General features: G+C 43.0%; 1 protein-coding gene across 1 annotated transcript in view; it reads right to left on the reverse strand.

Moving 5' to 3' along the window:
• Positions 1 to 14926: 14926 nt before the first annotated feature.
• LOC311227852 (succinate dehydrogenase [ubiquinone] flavoprotein subunit, mitochondrial) overlaps positions 14927 to 22354 on the reverse strand; it is a 55817-nt gene continuing 48389 nt past the window's right edge. The window contains exons 13-15 of the mRNA XM_084313694.1: positions 21765 to 21895; positions 20191 to 20304; positions 14927 to 16454 (exon numbers count right to left, since the gene is read on the reverse strand). Coding sequence (XP_084169820.1) covers positions 16368 to 16454; positions 20191 to 20304; positions 21765 to 21895 — 332 coding nt within the window. The 3' untranslated portion in view covers positions 14927 to 16367. The remainder of the gene's footprint in view (positions 16455 to 20190; positions 20305 to 21764; positions 21896 to 22354) is intronic.

A 22354-nucleotide genomic window follows, 5' to 3' on the forward strand; every position in this document is an offset into this window, starting at 1 on the left:
CGGTGCGGCTTATATGTGACTCGACGTGAGCAAACCTGAAAATATAAAAATCGAAATATTGCTTTTTTGACTGCATTGAAATGTTATTTATCTGTTCACTTATTTGCTAAACTTAATACAACTTGTAAATGAGTTAATTCTTGTTATTTGTCCAACAGTATTGTGTCCCAATGCTGGTGGGAAGACTGTAATTAAACATTAAAACACCTGCGGCTTATAGTCCAGTGCGGTTTATATATGTACACATCATTCAATTTAGCTGCTGCGGCTTATATTCAGGTGCTGCTTATAGTGCGAAAATTACGGTATATATAGAGACACAAATGTTCTAGAATGGTCGGTTATGACATCATGCGGTGACATCACAAATGTTCCAGAACGTTCGGTCATGACATCATACTGTGACATCACAAATGTTCTAGAACGTTTGGTCATGACATCATACTGTGACATAGGGGTGGACGGTATAAACGGTATACGGTATAAACGGTATGAATTTGCTCTACGGTATGGATTTTGCCTATACCGTGTAACCGGTAGTGCAGCTCTAAAATAGCAATGACGTCATGTAACCACAGCGCGACTATTTCACTCGCATTTGCCCCTAAAAATAGATAGAATTAGTCATAGATAATAGATATGTGCGAACTGGAAAAAGTTATTTAGGAGGCTTCGCGCAGTGGGCGTGCCAGCCCCTCCTGCACGCATGTAAACACGGGTCTACTAGTAGTCTAGTGGGACGGGACGTCTCCCTGAGCTAACGTTAGCTTAGCTACCGTTACAAAATGACCCAGTCAACTATTCACTTTTAGTTTAATACATGATGAGGCATTGTCTAACCGAACGGTATCTAGTCGGCCAGCTACCGATAGCTCCTGACATCAACAAACGCTCCATCAAGTCTAGTAGAGAGTAGACGTGTATGATAGCTCCGTTAGCCGTTAGCTCACGTTAACGCAAGTTAGTTCACCGTTCAAAACGAAATGTCCCATTGAACTAAATAATTCACTGAGGCGTTGTATTAACGTTATATATCCGGCTAGCAGTAGCTACAGATAGCTCCTGATATCAATGTCTTATAACACTGATTCGATGCGTATACGAGCTGAGGGCTTGATAACGTTATACCAATACAATAGGGTCCAGGTGCAGCGCCGGAGAATCCTGGCCGTAGCTCTGCTCGAGGCTACTCGAGTATAGGTCCAGGTGCAGCTCCGGAGAATCCTGGCCGTAGCTGGAGGCTACTAGAGTACACACAGACAGTGGAGCTTGTTGCGTGGTGGCGATGTCTCGCAGATAATACAAGTACAAGTCTAATTATATAATATATATATTTTATAAAAAAAAAAAAATTATATAAAATAATTTTTTTTTTATCAAAAACGATGATACCGTGATATATACCGTTACCGTCTAATCGTCTATGCTTCAGATTATACCGTGATATACATTTTAGACCATACCGTCCACCCCTACTGTGACATCACAAATGTTCTAGAATGTTCTATTATGACAAATAAGGCGGTTCAATGACTTTATCTAAATCCAATCAATATTCCTAATGCCGTTTCAATGTAAGGTTATACAAATAAACATATAAACATTCATATAATACAATAACCTAAATATATAGCTTTGGCTCCTACACCGGCCCCTAATTGTACTTCTAATCTAGAGACAAACTAACAACTAAAAAACAAGGAGCTAAACCAAACACTATTTTAACTGATAAGTGTCTCTGCTGCTGGATAACCAATACCTGGTGCCAGAGGTCCCTAGTACATGGCACACCGTAGGAGGACGGTCTTTACCACCGCCTCATGCAGCTTCTTGGAGAAGACAGACCTTAGTGATAGGTCTATCTAAAATGGTCGTCTTCGTCTTGACACGGACCCGGCGCACAAGCCCGTACTTCATCTCCTTCCTCTTGCGACACAGCATCAGCAGAGTGCTTCTAAGCTTCAGCATCCAACCGGCTGTCTTCTTGAGACGTTCCAGTTGGAGTAATATTCCAGGAACTGCTGAACTGTGTCGAACTGCTCTTCAGCTGCAGTCGCGATGACCACGGCGTTCTTTACATCTGGGTCCTCCGTGGTTAGGTCCCCATGGTGTTCTGGGTTCTGAGGCCATTCCTCTTCGGGCTTGGTGAGGAATTCCGGCCCCTGTATCCAAGTCTCATTGGGCAGGAATGATTCCACATTGAGTCCTCTCGACGCGTGGTCAGCAGGATTTGTTGCAGTATTTACATACCGCCACTGTCCTACTTCTGACAGCTTCAAGATGGTCTCCACTCGATTCGCTACGAAGGTGCGAAACCTACTTGTTCTGTTTGCGATGTATTTGAGCACAGTGGTGCTGTCGGACCAGAACACAGATTTGTTTAGGTGGAGCTCCAGCTCGGATCTCAAGGTCCTGTCCATGCGCGCTGCCATGGTAACGGCTGCTAGCTCCATGCGCGGGATAGTGAGGGGCTTGAGCGGGGCCACTCTCGCCTTCGCCATGACGAAGGCAACATGAAGCTTGTTGTCACCGTTCCGTAGCCTTCTTGGCTAGCATCTGCGAAGTGATGCAGCTGGTTGAATGTTGCCTCGCCGAAGCCCTTGGGCTTGAAACTCAGAGGCACTCCGAAATCCTCCAACAGACGAAGGTCCTCCATCCAGCTGGACCATTGTAGAGCGAGATGCTCGGGGATGTCGTCATCCCATCCTAGTTTTAATCTGCAGAGCTCTTGGAGGATCCTCTTCGCTGTCAAGACCACTGGAGCTAGGAGGCCCAGCGGATGGTAGATTGAGCCAACTATAGAGAGGATGCCTCTTCTTGTGGGTGGTCTTTCTTGTAGGACAATCTTGAACTTGAAGTTGTCGCTCTCAGTACACCACCGGACTCCCAAAGCCCGCTCGACCGGGAGCATGTCCAGATCCAGATCTAACTCCCTCAGAGGTTCAGCCCTTTCCTCAGCAGGGATAGCGGACAGCACGGCTCGGCTGTTGCTCACCCACTTAGTAAGCCGGAATTCTCCTGAGGCAAGGATAGCCCTTAATTCGTTGCACAGAGACACAGCCTCCTCTTCTGAACGAACTGACTTGAGGCAGTCATCAACGTAGAAGTTGTGCAGCACTGTGTCGACCCCTGCAGGGCTGTACTGTCCTCTTGTCTCGTGCACTCTTTTAACACTTTGAGTGCCAGCGACGAGATTTCTCGTTAGTTAATGCCGACCGTTGAGTGCCAGCGACGAGATATCTCGCTTTTTTTTTATTAGCGATTTGAATTCATATTTCATCAATCTAGTCTCACGTTAGTGCTGCAAACTCTCTCTGAGCTCCATTGGGAATATACCGCCCCCTATCGTCTCTCCCTGTGGTACTGCACCCCTTTGGAATGGATTGAATGAAACACATGGGGGAAAAAAATCCTGCTTCCTCATTTTACTTCTCGGTCAAGTCACCCGAGAGGATCGGATTCATTGCAGAGCCCCAAAACAGCGTGGAATACATATTTCCAGTACCCAGCGTTGGATCAATAAACGCGATCGATATTTAGAATGGCGATCAGGAATTGGAATAATCTTTTTGGAGAACATCTGATCTGAGGTAAGGAATCTATTTTACCAGTCTTAGGATAATCAGATATTTTTTCACATATCAACGTGTGCCCTATGTGTGTGTGTGTGTGCTGATCAACTCTCATTTCCTGATCAGTATATGTGCATAAGTACACATATACTATCGATAATCTAGCGTTTATTTGAAAACTATTCATAAATAGGCCCGAAAAATGATTTTTTTTTGTGTATTCCAGAATATTCCAGTAAAGGGCGATTATCACAGAATCTTTATATTTTCCTGAAACTTAACACTTTGATTGCCCAAGGTTAAATTCATGATATACCATCCCTTGCCAGCTCTATTTAACATGGAGAAGTTCCCCTTCTTTGCAGGGCTATAACTTTTTAAATTCTATTGCTAGATTGCCATTATTAGGGCCCATTCGATGTCCTATATGTATTGTTCATGGTGTAGCAACGTTAAACTTTTTCATTCACATATTCATACTAAAATATGGTCTAAAGTATAAGTATGTTTTCATCTCTTTCTGCAGCTTTCTCCAGAACGTGATTTATAGCCCCAAATGCATTATATTGATGATCAAATACAGTTTGGTAGGAATCTGTGCGAGATCAAAAATTTCAACTGGACTTACTTCTAGAATTTACTACACGTCATCTGATGTTGACCGGATGGGCGAGGGGGCATTTATAATTCCGTGGGCAACGTTATACCATTCATCTAATGTGGGTCATATGTTCATCATAGCAGTTTATATCGAACACGGTAATACTACACGCTAAAACTCACCCCAGTCTCCTCGGGCCGTTGGGCGATCAGCGTGGAGTAGACAGTTTTCGATTATGGGATGTTGAAATGCCCGATCTATTTCCAGGTTGTATAATAGTATATACGTCCAAATCATGTTGTTTTTTCGAGTTATTTCCACCGATCGATGTTCACTGTGTGAAGACAGAGTCTCTCTAACATTAGCGAGTGCCCGGACCCCATATGGAGTGAGTCCTGCCGGTTCAAAGGTTGATATCCGGTTTCGATCTGCCGATCGGCCACCAGATGGCGCTCTTGAACCGCTAGAGGGTTGAGAGGAGATCAGCACTGTGTGTCAAGGCTCCGAAACGGAAATATGATTTCGATCACAGATTTTTGAAATATTGATATCAAAGACGAGTTACGGCGTCCTCGGCAACTTGAGCATGGCGGGGAATGACGAGTTCCGGCGTTTTCGGCAGTTAAAGTGTTAAAAAAAACGAGCGTTTTTCAAAATGGTATAAAACGGAAATGAACCGATTTAAAAACAATCAGTTTCAACAATGTTGACTGCAAACAAGTAATTGATAAGCGATGGCCAGATTAGACACATAGCCATAATTTAAGATGTAGTTTATGCGTTCACAAATATGAGAGCGCTATCATTGAAGTGGGTGGTGGCACTCAAGGGGGTAAATAGGAAAACACGGCTGGCACTCAAAGTGTTAATGGCTGACAGTGCAAGACTTGCAAACAAATTTTATCATAACATAAGCTCCTCTTCTTTTAGCACTAAGTCCCGTGGAGTAGCCATAGTAGCTAAGCGAAAGTTTAATAGACGTGTGGTCTGATGCAGATGGTCGAATTACTATTGCTAAAATGGAATGCTCTAACAGGAAAATTGCTCTGATCGCCGCTTACGCCCCTAATGTGTATGATGCTAACTTTTATGCTGTACTCACTACAGAGATGTTGAAACTACCTGAGTACTCATTTATAGTGGGTGCTGATTTCAATGCCATTTGGGATCCATTGATTGATAAGTCCAGTAACGCTGAAACCCACGATCAGAAGCAAGTGACCGCGGCCCTACGTGCCTGGTCTAAAGACACAGGGGTAATTGATATGTGGCGGTTGCTCAACCCAACCGTGCTTGACTACTCTTTTTTCTCCGCGACCGCGAGACATAAGACTTTTTCCAGAATTGATTGTTTTTTCTTCCTCTAGGCTATTCGATAGCTTTGACGTTGACTTGAGGCCCATTGCACTGTCAGACCACAAATACATCCTCCTTAAAGGAAAACTCCAACATTTTGGGAAATTAGCTTATTTAACATCTTCCCTGGAGTTAGACAAGAAGATACATACCTTTTTTGTCTCTGTGCGTGCATTTAGCTTTGGGAACAGTCAGTCGCTCCGTTAGCGTAGCTTAGCTTCATCACTGGAAGTGGGGGAGATCCGGAGCTTCATCACTGGAAGTGGGGGAGATCCGGAGCCTGACGTTCCCTTACACTGTATACAGTCACGAAATACACTCCAAATACAACTCCAAAACGTTCATGTAAACATGTTGTGACCTGTGTATTCACGTGGAGAAATAAAAAATAATTTAATTAGACAATTACGTTTTATAAGCAAATATACTCTGAACAATTTTTTGTCTAACCACTCCTCTCTGAGCGCAGTCAGTGATTTCAACGTGTCGTCGTGATTGTTGACATTCTCATTCATTCAAAGGATCCGAACCGGTTGAAGTTTATGGATACCATGACTTAAAATCCTCTTACCTTGACGATTAAAAGCCTCCCCAATTTAGAAAACAGTAATCCAATGGCTGGTATTGATAATATACTACTAACTACTGGACGCTCTGAGCTAACCGGAGCTAACACAGAACAGGATGGTAAAGCATATATAATGACTTCCTTTCTGGGGTTTTCAAAATAAAAGTGCGACGTTTATAGCAGCGGAAAGCGTTTATTTTGTACATTATCGAACGTTAACACGAACCTAAACTAACTCAGTAAAATAACGTCCCGTGCCCCTAGATGGCACTTTAACTCAACGCTGCTGAAGAACGGGGAATTCAACCTGCAATTTAAGGAGAAGCTCATTGAATTCCTGCAGTTTAATGCTGGATCGGTACAGGATCCCAGAATTTTATGGAATTCAATTAAGGGGTTTATTAGAAGTAACACCACTCCATTTGCTTCAAATCGCCGCAAGGGACGTCTCTCCAAGTTGGTAGAATTGGAAGAGCTTCATAAAACATTGATGTCTTCTATGCAGCACAACTACTCTACCCGACTGGAGCTCCAAATTAAGGTGGTGAAAAAAGAGATTAACTCATTTTACATAACTCATAACATTTTAAGGCAACGGTCTGAATTTCAAATGCACAGAACAAGACAACACTACTACTTTCTTTTTTTTGATCCACTTTTTCTCCCATTTTCTATATTTTTCTCCCATCCCAATTTCGTATCATCCAATTCAACCCTCCCCTGTCACGAACGCTGTTTCTTGCCTCCCACAAGCCGGCTGCAATGTGGACTAAGTCATACATAGCACAAGTCCCCTCCGGTACTTGAGGTAACAGCAGTCGCATCTTTTCACCTGCGCAGCTCGAGCTCTCAGTGTCGAGGAGTAACGCGTGGGAGGCTCACGCTGCCCCCGACACTTCCTGATTCTACTGCGCAGGCGCACCAACCGACTTGTAGGAGTCGCTTGTTCACAACGTTCGATCCCCACCCTTCAGTTTTCCCTCCCCGTAATACGGCCAATGTGTATTACTGCGGACGACCAGCTAAACTGAAAACAATGTGGAGAGCTGGATTCGAACACGCGAATCCTAGCGTCTCCACACTGGTGGCGAGTGCCTTGCCCACTACACCACCTAGCCGCCCTACAACACTACTACTTTCATGGTTCTAGACCTAGTCACCTACTAGCTATGAAGATACGGGCCAGTGAACAATTTGCGGATATCCCTGCCATTAAGAACCAACAGGGGGAGATAACCACCAACCACAACAAAATCAACGATACATTTCGCTCGTTTTATTCCAACCTGTACAAGTCAGAATTGGTCTTTGATCATACCAAGCTGGAGGATTATCTTAACCAAATTAACTTACCACAGGTCTCAGAGGATGACGCTAAACGGTTAGCTGCACCTATCACACTAGATGAGCTTAGGGAGGCGATTGCTGACATGCAGCGGGGCAAGGCTCCTGGTTGGGACGGCATTCCACCGGAACTCTATATTGTGTTCTGGGATGTACTCTGTCCCTTATTACTTTCAATGATTTTACACTCGGTCAAAGAGGGCAATTTTTCCAGGGATGTCAATATGGCACTTATATCTGTCCTACTCAAGAAAGATAAGGATCCCACCGAATGTGGCAGCTATAGACCCTTAAGTCTCCTCGGAGCCGATCTCAAGCTATATGCTAAGGTGCTAGCCATCCGACTTCAAAAGCATATGACATCTCTGGTTAACCCTGATCAGACTGGCTTTATAAGAGGCCGACTGGTCACGGATAATATCAGACGGTTACTGCACGTGATTGATGCCAGCAAGGATGTCGCAACCCCTACGGCTGTCATGTCCTTAGACGCGATGAAGGCCTTTGACAGATTGGAGTAGTCTTATTTGTGGGCAGTCCTTAGAAGGATGGGGTTAGGTGAGGGGTTCATTCACATGATCAAAGTTCTCTACACAGGGCCTTCGGCCATGATCTTAACAGGGAAACTGCTCGCCACTCTTCTCTGTCTCGCGCTCTTCTAGACAGGGTTGTCCTCGTAGTCCCGGACTCTTTGCTTTGTCCCTCGAACCTCTAGCTCAGTACATAAGACAATCCCAGATTATATCCCCCGTTTCAATTAAGGGCACACATCACCATATCATCTTATACGCAGATGATGTACTCCTAATTATGCAGAACCCCGCCGTCTCTCTACCTCATCTTCTCCAAGTAATAGATGATTTTGGCAGTCTATCTGGATTTAAGATCAACTGGCCAAAATCAGCCTTCCTTCCACTCAATGAGACTGCGAAGGCTACCATCGTCCCAGCAAACACTCATGGTAGAGCACTTTAAGTGTCTTGGGATTGAAATATTCCCCACTATTAGCCAGACAGTAAAGTATAACTACTCCAGCTTGGGTGACAGGATTACGAATGATTTCAACAGGTGGTCCAAAAAAAAACTCACTACAGGCCCGTGCTTCAATAATTAAGATGAATGTTTTACCCAGAATTAACTTTATCAGCTCCATGCTACAGTTATCTCCTCCTGTTGGTTACTGGCAAAAACTGCACTCTGCTGCATATAAATTCGTCTGGAACAACAAACGCCCACGCTTAGAGACCCACTGCACAGAGGAGTAAACTCGACGGGGGTTTAGCATTTCCAGACTTCAAATATTATGAGACCTCTCATCACTTGGTTTGACGCTCAAGCAGCTGTGTCCTGGCGACCATTGGAGGAGAAGATAGTGACCCCTTATAGACTTCAGGATATTGGGTCTCATTCTCGAACGTAGTTACGACAAAATATTTCGTCTTAGCCAGATTTCGGCCTATTTAAGACATATTAGGGCTGGGAGTGGGAGTCCTCAAATTTTCCTGAGATCTTATTTGAGAGCAGATCCAAGAGTGCTGAGGAGCACTCTTAAATATGCTCTCAGCCCACGATCAAATCTCATGATTGATTGACTAATTTAAAACTTTATTACAACTTGACAGACTGTGTTCTCATAGTGATTCCTTCATGTTAACGCTACAGGCCTCCTTGGAATTAATTACTTGATCATAATTAAAATAAATATGACAATATTTGTATGATAAGAAATTACGCATTTGATGTCGGAAAAATAAATAATATGGATTCATCTGATCACAGGGCAGCTGGATTAACCATATCTGAACCAGCTATTTTGGACAAATGTATAATTACTTTAATTACTCAGATATTCAAACACAATTATGCAATTATTGTGAAATGATTGAAAATAATAATAATTTAATGCCTTCTGTGGAATTTGCATTTCTTATTTGTTACACATCTGTTTTAATGATTAATTATATACATTTGAAAGAATGCAGGTCAACATGCAATGTATCCCATTGATTGGTATTGATTGAAAACTTTATTAACAGATTGCAGAATGGGTACAGTACAGTACAGCTCAATTACATAAGGGGATGCAGACCAGAGAAAGAATTTCGTCTTGTTTACATCAGGGTCCCCCATTTTCAATTCATCATACCATATATGCATACACACACGACACAGATAGACAGTACTGCTACATCTATACATTTATGACCAGTGGTGCGTTATTGAAATCATCTGGGGTGACACGCACCACGTGCACGCGCGCTCCCGGCGCGTGCGCGCGCTCCCGCGAATGCGCATTTAATGTCCCCAAGCTTGGGCACAGACTAAAGACAGTGCCTAATTGCCTCTACGAATGGAATGTAACACGTCTTCACAACATGTTAGGTGTGAATGTGTCTGAGAACGTATTTAACACACCTGACGACCGGCGCTATTGATATGCAAATAGCGAGTGAGCTTGCACACCGTGCTACCCCGTCCCATGAACAACGCATGCCTGTTTATGACATACCAGATTTGCAAATACAGTACTGTTTGTGATACAAAAAGAGTCCAGAAAAGAGAGTACATTTGACATAGAAACTGTTGGAGGAGGGGAGCTCCAGTAGCTCACCACGTACCGCGAGTGCTATTTCAGCGCCGTGGACAACCGTGCTCGTCACGGATCTGGGGCTGAGCGAGTTCGAATCCCGGACTGCAGCCGTGCCTTTCCCAGAGTGTCCTCCCCCCCATCTGAACCCTTTCAGCCTGCTTCTGTCGGTCGAACTTGACCAAGTATAAATGCGATAAACGTATAAAAGAGCCAGGGAAATGGCCAAAGTTTAAAAAAAAAAGAGAAACTGTTGTTGGAGGGGTGGTAGACTTACACTGTACAAGCAAAACTGTACATTGGAATATTGACAAAACCATACTTGGTCATTTACTGTACATTGGAGGGGGTTTATATAGCTATAAACCTGCATTCCTTCGAATATATCAATTAAACTTATATTGAAATACACTATATAGCCTATACACCAACACTGAAATGACAGTGGATAAATAAATAAGAACTAAAGCTAATCGGTGGAAATAGACTGCATTAATATTCCATAACAAGTCTTGTGTGCGCCTACGAATGAACAGTAGCCTATAGGCTTATGGAATAATAAGCCATACTGCTTCATTCATTCATTACGCCCGCCGGCCCGTAGGCTATATATATTATATGTCATTCATTCATTCATATACAGTACTGCGCGCGCGTGTGTGCGCGCGCGCTGCGGCAGGTGTGTAGTGTACCGCGAGCTGTATATGATGCCAATACATTAATCTAATCTAGTTTTGATGGGCGCAAGCGTGATTATGAAACCTAGCCGCATTTCTCGGAGACGCTCTCTGATTGGCACTGACGCTAGGTTTCGTAATCACGCAGCTCTCAAAGCACTTCCGCCATTCCATTTCACACAGCTGCGTCAACAGTTGCTTTATAAGGACTGTCGGGGGCGTGGTTTGTATGCAAATGAGCTGAACGGGAACGCGCTTTGGAGTTTACGACATAATGCCATTCTCCAAGCAGATATCAGATCATATAATTTCTGCAACCGTTTCAGCCACTTAAGACATATCTCCAGCACGTTCAGGACTCAGAGTGTACTTGTCATAGATTATGTCTCAGTGGTTCCAAGATAAGTCTTCCAGAATATATCTTTGAAAAATTTTCGGGAATGAGACCCATTGTGTATACCAACATTTCAATTAAGCAATGCAAATTACGATTTGGCCCTCTTATCACACGTGATCCAGATTTGGCGTGACACCCAGAAAGCGTGCACTAATCGCCATAAATGGCACACGCATTCCCCTCTATTTAATAACAATTTACTCCTTATTGGACAACAACCTATTAGGTACCCTAGATGGGAAAAGAAAGGCATCCATACATTGATGGATATCTTCGATAACTCTGGTCTCCGCTCTTTCCAGGATCTATCCAACGGATATGATCTCCCCAGAACCTCCTTTTTCTTTTATTTACAAATAAGAGCAGCTCTGAAGGCTCATGGCGTTCCATGGGACATTCCACTAGAGCATCACCGGTTTCACAAATTATTTTATGACAGGGAGACATCGAGAGGCTTCGTCTCCGACTTTTATCGCCACTTACTTATGTCCTCATATAAGGACCTATCCCTAGATACGATTTGGAGAAAGGATATCCCTGAGTTGGATGTAGATTTTGATTGGGATGCAGTATGGGAAAATGTTCGGCTATCATCACGCAACCCAGATCACCAACAGATTCATCTAAATTTTGTTCATAGGACTTGTTGTGAAGGGCCAGATTAACATTGAGAATCTACATTTTATTGTTTTATATAACTTGTATATTATTTATATATATAAGCTATATCCCTTTAAGCCTCCGTTTGAATCATAGCATTATTCGCTTTCCTCATTGGATAATGCCCTTGACGTTGGCAGCGCCAAGAACCGCGCCCCTGAGACAGGTTCAAAGGCGAGTCTGGACAAGTTGGGACATGCCTGGTGCCAGCGCATTGATTCCAGAAAAGAGCTGCGGCTGGGCACTAGAAAGCCCTCTAAGTATATATATTGTGGAAGGCGCAAACAGTAGTGTTGTTCGATCTAATGCAGTAACGTGAAGTTCGTCCGGAGTAATGCAACAGCAGTAGCTGCACCTAGCGTATAGCAGAGTCAAGTTCGACCTAACTTAATGTGAAGTAAAGAGTCGTCATTTAGTGTGAATCGTATTACAGCAGTTCGTTCGGTGTGCAGCATTAACAAGCAGTTCGTTCGTTTAGTAACTAGTGTGAACCTTAGCAAGTGTGTGTGGACTTAAAGTAATTAGTGCCAGCACACGAGGTGGGCCTAGTAGCAGAACTATTGGACATGTGCGCATTGGAACCTACCGCGGCGATATTGTAGAACCATTATTGGTTGGATTATAGTGATTGTGGAAACATAGTACCGTGGAGAAGAGCATCGTTAATACCCACTGTCGTTTGGATTTAACTACCTTGAAGATCTTACCTCGGGCTAGCTTCGAGGACGAAGCTGGCTGGCTATCATCATTGCTATCGAGCATTGGATTACAGCTATTACCTTGCTACTGAGCACTTGGATTATAAAGACCGGATCCGTATGAGAACCCCTTTTCTTCAAGTGAACAGCCAGAGTATCCGTACCTTCTTCCTTCCTCTGGAGCTTACAACTCTGGGAGGATATCACCCGTCTCCAGCGGTACCCTCGTTTGCCCCCCTATATTGCCATCCCACGCCAGGCGGCGTTTGTCTAGTATACCTAGCCTAGGAATTATTCATTCCCACTGACTTTGCTACTCGCTGACTTTCTAATATCATTCGCCATAAAAGAGCGACCAAGTCATTCCCATTTGTATATTGGCTGCATAATAATAAATACTGTAAATGATATCTCCTTGTCACCGTGCCGTCTATTCTGAGTGTCTGCCATATTTAACTGTACTGTCTGGCAAGTAATAATAATAATAATAATATGTAGTAGTGGTTTAATCTATCACAATCTTTAATACAGTCAGGGTTTTGTAACCCCTCAGTTACAGGACTTCTTTGACCCCCAGGCGATTGAACCTAATGGGTCTCAGACCTGACTCTCGATGTACGTCCTTATGTCCAAACGGTGCCATTGGAACATATATGCATATGTACTGGGAGTGCCCTCCTGTTGAGATCTTCTGGGAAAATGTTACCTCTCAACTATCAGAGATTTTCTCTTTGACCATACCGACCTTGCCTTCTGTATTATTGTTAAATGATGTTTCTCAATTGCCGACCTCTATACATGTAAAGAGACTCATTTTGGCCAGCCTTACAGGTGCCAAAAAGTTGATTGCTTCACGCTGGATACAACCGGATAAGTTATGTCCGATTCTCACCTATCGTCATTTATCGTATGGAGATATCCACTGCACGTGTTATAGGTGTTAATGAAGCAAATATCGCAATTTGGTTGGCTGCGGTGGAAAAGTTAAAAGAATGCATATGACTTTGGAATTTTTGAGTATCGAATAAGGTATTATATGAATGTCTCACGTTGGGGTCCTGGGGTGAGAGGGGGGCGGGTGGGGGGGAGAACGAGCGAGTGTTCATGTCTGTTATTTTTCTTTTTGGTTTTATGTATTTGATTTTGTTTTTGCTTATATATTTAATTATATATATGTTTCGGGTCCCTCTGGCTGTGGATCTGGTGGTTGTGGGCTCGGGCCGGGGGGGGGGGCCGCGGTTCGGGGTCTCTGCGGGTCGAGGCATCAAAGAGGCGTGGTGCTTTGGCTCACAGGGGTGCCGGACTGTGGGTCCTCCGGGTTGAGATCCGTGGCTGCCGGATATGGAGATGGAGAGTGCTCAGGAGGTTCACTATAAGTAAGGGGTTATTTCCTACTCCTTTACCTAGAATTTAAGTGGCGACTTATTTAATTTATACTCAGTTTTATTATTTTGTTAGTCCAATTATTATCATTTGTGTTATTATTATTACTACTGTTATTGCCATGTGAAGTCCTGTCTATTATTGTTGTTTATTATTATTATTGTGTTGCGTCTCGTCTTGTTTTGAATTTTTTTTATAAAGATTTGATCGGAAAAAAAAGTTAAGTACATTGAAATTAATTAAATTAAAAATAATAATGTAAAACTCTGGCATTTGATGTACCATGTTCGGTACGTCTGTCTGAGGCAGAGTTACAATTAGTCCTAATACAGGCCTCCTTATTGAATGAATTAATGAATGAATGAAAACTTTATTTAACAGATTGCAGAATGGGTACAATACAGTACGGCTCAATACACACAATTGTTAAGGGGATGCAGACCAGAGAAAGACGTTTGTCTTGTTTACATCAGGGTCCCCCATTTACAATTCATAGTGAGTCTAGTCTAGAGTAGACTCTTAACCCCAAAGGGTTATGTTACAAATTACAATATGTATAATTCACAAGCTTCAACTTGAAAAAACATCCGATTTATTATTCTATAGCCTACATGAGATTTGAAGGAACATGCAAACATGTGAAATGTGCTTACAGTCTTCTCCAATCAGACAAGATGGATACCAATTTTCTCTCTGTGCATCCGACTGCAAGCTAGCAGCACAAATTAATGGAAGCGGATACCACTAGTCTAGCTTAAAACTCTGGAAGAGGTGTTTTTGACCAACAACTATGCTAGCTGATCCGTATCCATTTACATTAATTTCTGCTAAGCTAGGCTAGCTTGCAGCCAGATAGCCTTCTACTGAACGCAGAGAAAAATTGGTATTTATCTTCTTGTCTGACTCTGGAGAAGACGATAAGATTTCTGGTAATGTTGGCATGTTCCCTTAAAAGGTTGCAAAAGAGTAAAAGTGAAATCAGATGAAAAACATTCAAATCATTTGACAGATTAGAACTGTTGTGCATCATATCCACTCAGGACTTTTCATTTGACAACCAAGTCATCAGTAAGAAAACCATCATTAGTGATTATTTGAGCATCTTTATTGAGTTTCAATAGAACCTACAAAACATTGCATGCATGACGTACAGAACTTTACAGTACAGATGAGAACGAGTGAGTGAACAGTTGCATTCATGAGAAGGAGGAACTGGGCAGTTTTCAACCTCCAGAGTTGGAAAAATACCTCTTAAAACGACCACGTCTGTTTAACACGCTATATGCTTTTAGCTGTTGCTATTTCTGTAGTAAGGTTTAAATAGTTGCGTTTTGGGTACACTATATGCTTTTAGCTGTTGGTATAGCTGTAGTAATGTGAATAATATATACAATATAAGGACAAACTATAACTGCAAACCGTAGTAGTAGCAACCTCTGGTGGCTCCGCTTGCTAGTAGCTGGCCACCATAGACAGCGTCACCTTTTCCAACCTGAATGCTTCACGTCAGGAGGTCGAAAGATTGGAGGTCAGAGGTTGTTACACCTGTTAACGTTCCAGTTCCCAGCGGTCATGAATGCAGCTCAAGGCCACCGGCTGGAGGAGAACAAACGTGGATGTTTTTGATTAAGGGCATCAGTGTGTTTTTATAGCTGGAAACGTCAAGACTCAGAGCTGTGCCGCAGACAATCAATTGATATTTAAATATTAAATATTGACTCATGGACGATGGGACTGTCCTTAAGCAAATGTAAGCAGACGCGAGAGAATTGTCTTCAGAAGGTTGATGGGTTCTTTAAAATATACACAAATCACTCAAGCTTGCACAAATCACTTGTTTAAAATTTACAGTAAAGATTCATTATTTTTATAAACGTTTTTATTTTTGGACAAATTTGAGATATTCCGCATTAAGCTTTCCTTATGAGCATGAGGTTCATGTTGCAGAGAGTAGAAAAGGGAACAGCGAGAGTGTGACTTGTGGTTTTTCATAAATACAGATACACTATGATGTGTTGGATATATATATATGTTTTTGTATCTCTCTTTCTCCAATTTTTCTCTGTTTTCTCCCCGTCCTAATTTAGTCGTTGTGCCAATTCCCCCCCCTCCCCTACCTGGTTGTTGTGCGCATGTTCTCCTACTGGTCGGTACAAGGGAACCCTGAAGTATCCGCACGCTTCTTCCGACACGTGCAGCGACAGCCAGTGGCTCTCTTCTCACCTGGCAGCAAGGGCTCTCATTGGTGAAGTGTAACGCGTGGGAGGTCACGCTGCCTTCCTCAAGTCCTGCCTCCGCTGAGCAAGCGCCCAGACCTGACCTGTAGGTGTCGCTGTCCACAACGCCAGTTTCCCACCCACGGCTTCCCTCCCCCTAACCCAGCCAAACGAGTTAGTATAGCGATCAGCCCAAGCCAAGGCAATGCTAACTCCGGGAGTCGAGACCGCAGCCTCTTGCATTGGTGACGAGCGCAATCTCGGCTACGCCACCTGACCGCCCCGATGTGTTGGATATTTGCACGTTTTTAATATGAGCGGATAGCAGGCGGGATGTGGGAACACGCCTCCTCGTCCAAAGAGGCGTCAATCACGGGCCTGTACGCCAGAGTCACCTAGGAAACACACACACACACACAGTCAGAGACAATTGGCCTAATTTATATATTCCTCTGTGTGTAAAACAGTGGTTCTCAAACATTTTCACGTCCAGGACCCCTTAAACCAACACCACAGACCCCATGATCTGATAAGATTCTGTCCCAGGGCCCCCGTCTGAGAAGATCTTAGCTTTTAGATTATGTTTTATTACAGAGTTCTATGTCTATACTGTAAATGAGTTGATCATTATAGGAGAGTGTAACAACTATAATCAGAATAGTCATACATTTTCTGTCCTTATGGATGAAATTATAGTGAAATTCAATTATTCTTAATTTTGGTAGAGACACCCTTCAAGGACACCATCCAGAGGGCTGTTGTAGTGTATTACATGTCAGGGTTCAGCAACCTTTTTGATAAGTGCTAAGAAGTGATAAAAATGTTCTTGTTAATCAGTGTGCCATATCAACATTAAGTTTAATTATGACACCACATCAAAATGTAAATCTCCAACAGATCTGTAATTCTATTCCATCCATATAGGCAACGTGCATAGCAATAGTTTTAATAACCATTTTCCTCTCATAATTATATAAGAGCGCTATACAAGAATGCCGCCATCTTTATGAGATGCTTGCTTGCCATACCGGGACACATTCAGCCTCGTCTGCATCATATCTAGGTCGTCCTCGGACGGGCCCTCCATCGGTGCTTCCAGTCATCCCGATCCTTTAAAGTTTTCTCATGTTTGGTCTCAAATTAGGCGTTTAACACTCAATGTTCGGCAAACAACAACAGACTGACCCCTATGATTGGCTCTGACCTTGAAATATCCCTGGTATATCAGTCAAACTGCCATAAATAACAGGCTGTGCAAGAGGTAACTCAGCCTGGGGATGAGAGGATACTTCAACATTTCCAAAAAGGTTCCTCTCTTACACACTTGCTAGCGTGCCATTGGTTAAGATACCACATACCAATGGTGGCACTCGTGCCTAAGGTTGCTGACCCCTGATGTAGTGTATTACATGGTGGGATGATGTAGTGTATTACATGGAGGGATGATGTAGTATATTGCATGGTGGGATGATGTAGTGTATTACATGGAGGGATGATGTAGTGTATTACATGGAGGGATGATGTAGTGTATTACATGCTGGGATGATGTAGTGTATTACATGGAGGGATGATGTAGTGTATTACATGCTGGGATGATGTAGTGTATTACATGCTGGGATGATGTAGTGTATTACATGGAGGGATGATGTAGTGTATTACATGCTGGGATGATGTAGTGTATTACATGGAGGGATGATGTAGTGTATTACATGGAGGGATGATGTAGTGTATTACATGGTGGAATGATGTAGTGTATTACATGGAGGGATGATGTAGTGTATTACATGGAGGGATGATGTAGTGTATTACATGGTGGGATGATGTAGTGTATTACATGGTGGGATGATGTAGTGTATTACATGGTGGGATGATGTAGTGTATTACATGGAGGGATGATGTAGTGTATTACATGGTGGGATGATGTAGTGTATTACATGGAGGGATGATGTAGTGTATTACATGGAGGGATGATGTAGTGTATTACATGGTGGGATGAAGTAGTGTATTACATGGTGGGATGATGTAGTGTATTACATGGAGGGATGATGTAGTGTATTACATGGAGGGATGATGTAGTGTATTACATGGTGGGATGATGTAGTGTATTACATGGTGGGATGATGTAGTGTATTACATGGAGGGATGATGTAGTGTATTACATGGAGGGATGATGTAGTGTATTACATGGAGAGATGATGTAGTGTATTACATGGTGGGATGATGTAGTGTATTACATGGAGGGATGATGTAGTGTATTACATGGAGGGATGATGTAGTGTATTACATGCTGGGATGATGTAGTGTATTACATGGAGGGATGATGTAGTGTATTACATGGAGGGATGATGTAGTGTATTACATGGTGGGATGATGTAGTGTATTACATGGAGGGATGATGTAGTGTATTACATGGAGGGATGATGTAGTGTATTACATGGTGGGATGATGTAGTGTATTACATGGTGGGATGATGTAGTGTATTACATGGAGGGATGATGTAGTGTATTACATGGAGGGATGATGTAGTGTATTACATGGAGGGATGATGTAGTGTATTACATGGTGGGATGATGTAGTGCAATGGTTCTCAAACTTTTTACACCAAGTACCACCTGAGAACGTAGCTGGCTCTCCAAGTACCACCATATGACCGGCGTTAAAATACAGTCTATTCAGCTATGCGCAGTTCACGCAGGAGGCAAATGTATTCCTAATACCATTATGTATTGTTAACTTTAGTCAGACACAGCCACAATGTACAAAGGGATAGCACTAGAACTAGCAAACGCTTCCACACAACTCATACAATGCAAGGGGCATTGAGAACATAATAACTAACATTCTCACATAGCAAGTGAGAAAATTAAGAACAACTGTATTTCAGCAAATGTACTTAATTCTCTCTCTATCTCTCTCTCTCTCTGTCTGTCTCTCACACAGCAAGTGATTGTCCATCATTCTCACACACACACACACACACACACACACAATTATTTTGTTACAAAAACTTAATTTCCTGCATTCTGGTGCAGGAATCTTTGAATTTTTACCCTTTAAATGCCAGTGTTTGTGATGGGCATCACAAATTATTGTAAAAAAGAAAAGAAAACACATATTCAATAATTTTTTTTATGTTTACCCTTTAAATGCCAGTTTGTGTGATGGCATCACAAATTATTGTTAAAAAAAACACACAAAAAGTAAAATATTTTCAATATATCAAATGCAAAGTAAATTTTTCTGGGGGGGATTGTTACAGGCTAGGCATGTGTCAATGATTAGCAGCAACACAGATTTTGATGGATTTTTTGTAATGTCAGATTTGTTATCTGACATTACAAAAAAATCTAAAAATAAATGGTTATGATCAGGGCTGAAGTTGAATTAAAGATTTATGACTGTTTAGACTGCATTACTCTCTGTCACAGTGATCTCCTGGTTGTTCCCCACTTAGGTTATCTAACTATCGCGCCACCGCAACCAGAAACACTGGCCTGGCCTGCTTCTAAGTTCAGTGGCCTGACTGCAAAAAAAAATGTTTACTGGATGTTTACTCTTAATGCCTGTGTGTCTAATTTGATGTTATGTTTAATTTTTTTTTTTTTTTTGTGCTTTTTTGTAAATGTTTTCAAGTACCACCAGCAGTACCACCAAGTACCACTAGTGGTACGCGTACCACAGTTTGAGAACCACTGATGTAGTGTATTACATGGAGGGATGATGTAGTGTATTACATGGAGGGATGATGTAGTGTATTACATGGTGGGATGATGTAGTGTATTACATGGAGGGATGATGTAGTGTATTACATGGAGAGATGATGTAGTGTATTACATGGAGGGATGATGTAGTGTATTACATGGAGGGATGATGTAGTGTATTACATGGAGAGATGATTTAGTGTATTACATGGAGAGATGATGTAGTGTATTACATGGAGGGATGATGTAGTGTATTACATGGTGGGATGATGTAGTGTATTACATGGAGGGATGATGTAGTGTATTACATGGAGAGATGATGTAGTGTATTACATGGAGGGATGATGTAGTGTATTACATGGAGGGATGATGTAGTGTATTACATGGAGAGATGATGTAGTGTATTACATGGAGGGATGATGTAGTGTACCTTGCCAGTCTTGGGGTCGACGTGGGACAGCGTGTGTTTCCTCCAGTGTTCTTCAAAGGGCTTCCTCTCCTGGCCCTGCAGCGGCCTGGCATAGTCCAACTCATCCATGCGGTCCTGTGACACAAAATATACACTAGTGTTGTCAGAAATGTAGATTCTTACATGCATCTATATTACTCGCGCTGTCACTGACTCGTACATTAACTCACTCACGGTTGGCTGCTCTGCCCCTAGTGGCAGATTCAGAACATTTTAAACGGTTTGAATATTCATTTGACCCAGTATCGCTACCAGCTGTGCTTCTCAACTGATTTGTCTTCACTGTGACAATGACACACAGGATAATCGCTCTGTGCCGCATGCCGCGTTGCTCAAATTTTGTCTCATGTTGCAATGCACCCTTCCTTCGCAGCAGTGCGCCACCCCCCGCTCAAGCCCAAACATTAGTTGAGAGGGAGGAGGGAGCCATGACACGTCTTTGGTAACTTGTGGAAGATTACAGAAAGGCATCAATCCAAATAATCGTGATTATGATTTGTGTCGAGAAGCCCTACCCACACCCAACCTCACAGACCTGAACAATATGGCCATTGCATGCATTGTGACCTCAATAGAACAGGACATCACACTCAATCACTACCTCACCTTACTGCCCTCTGGGTGCAGGTACAGAACACTGAGGTCACTACCTCACCCTACTGCCCTCTGGGTGCAGCTGGTACAGAACACTGAGGTCACTACCTCACCCTACTGCCCTCTGGGTGCAGCTGGTACAGAACACTGAGGTCACTACCTCACCCTACTGCCCTCTGGGTGCAGCTGGTACAGAACACTGAGGTCACTACCTCACCCTACTGCCCTCTGGGTGCAGCTGGTACAGAACACTGAGGTCACTACCTCACCCTACTGCCCTCTGGGTGCAGTACAGAACACTGAGGTCACTACCTCACCCTACTGCCCTTTGGGTGCAGCTGGTACAGAACACTGAGGTCACTACCTCACCCTACTGCCCTCTGGGTGCAGTACAGAACACTGAGGTCACTACCTCACCCTACTGCCCTCTGGGTGCAGTACAGAACACTGAGGTCACTACCTCACCCTACTGCCCTCTGGGTGCAGTACAGAACACTGAGGTCACTACCTCACCCTACTGCCCTTTGGGTGCAGTACAGAACACTGAGGTGCAGAAGGACTCGCTTTGGTAAAAGCCTGATCCCTGCAGCCACAGCTGACTTGAACAAAAGGCCTCAATGAACAGGAATGAGTGTGTACTACTGCTCTCTGTCGTTGTATGTTGTTACTGTGGGCTGTTGTATGTACTGTTGCCTTATGAGTACAGTGATGTGAAAAGGAATTTCCCCGCAAGAACAATAAGGTCTAAGTCTACACACAACTACTGAAACCCTGCTAAATAATCTTTCAGATGACTGCTTACAAATTATTTGCTACCTGGACGTCTCACCTGCTTTTCTGCACATGAACCCCCCCCCCCCCCCCCGGTGGACAACACTCATCATAACATTCTGATGCACTTAGTGAAGATGAGATGTACACACACACACACACACACACACCTTGTAGTCTTCTCTGGCGTGAGCTCCTCTGCTCTCTTTGCGTTGCTCAGCTCCATGAATGGTCTGGACGGCGTTCAGCATCAGATTCTGGAGCTCTAATGTCTCCACCAAGTCTGTGTTCCACACAATGCCTGGAGGGAGGAGAGAGGAGGGGAGAGGATGAGTGGGGGAGAGAAGAAAGGAGAGGAGAGAGGAGAGGATTAGATTGGTGTTCGCAGACTATTTTGAAAATACGAGTGAGTGTTTGTTCTCAGTGTGTTGGCTTTGCCATGACTATAAAAACGGTCTGGTAATCCAGGGGTTTTCAACCTTTCTGCTGCCAAAGCACCCCCGTGTTCAATAAAATATTCCAGGGCACCCCTACATACGATAAAGACTTTTCCGGTCCTGTCTTTTTTGCTACAATGATGACAAAAGTGCTTGCTTTCAAAATAATGTTTATTTAAGAAACCGGGAAACACATTTGTGTGTATATGCAGGCTATATAATGCATTATTAACAGGTGTTTCAGGTCTAAATGGCTTAGTACTGTTGACATTACACTGCTTGTAGTAGTAAATCAAATAGCATATTTAATTATCACTAAAGTG

Source organism: Notolepis coatsorum (genome assembly GCF_963971535.1).
Source record: "Notolepis coatsorum genome assembly, chromosome: 4".
In the NCBI taxonomy this organism is placed as follows: domain Eukaryota; kingdom Metazoa; phylum Chordata; class Actinopteri; order Aulopiformes; family Paralepididae; genus Notolepis; species Notolepis coatsorum.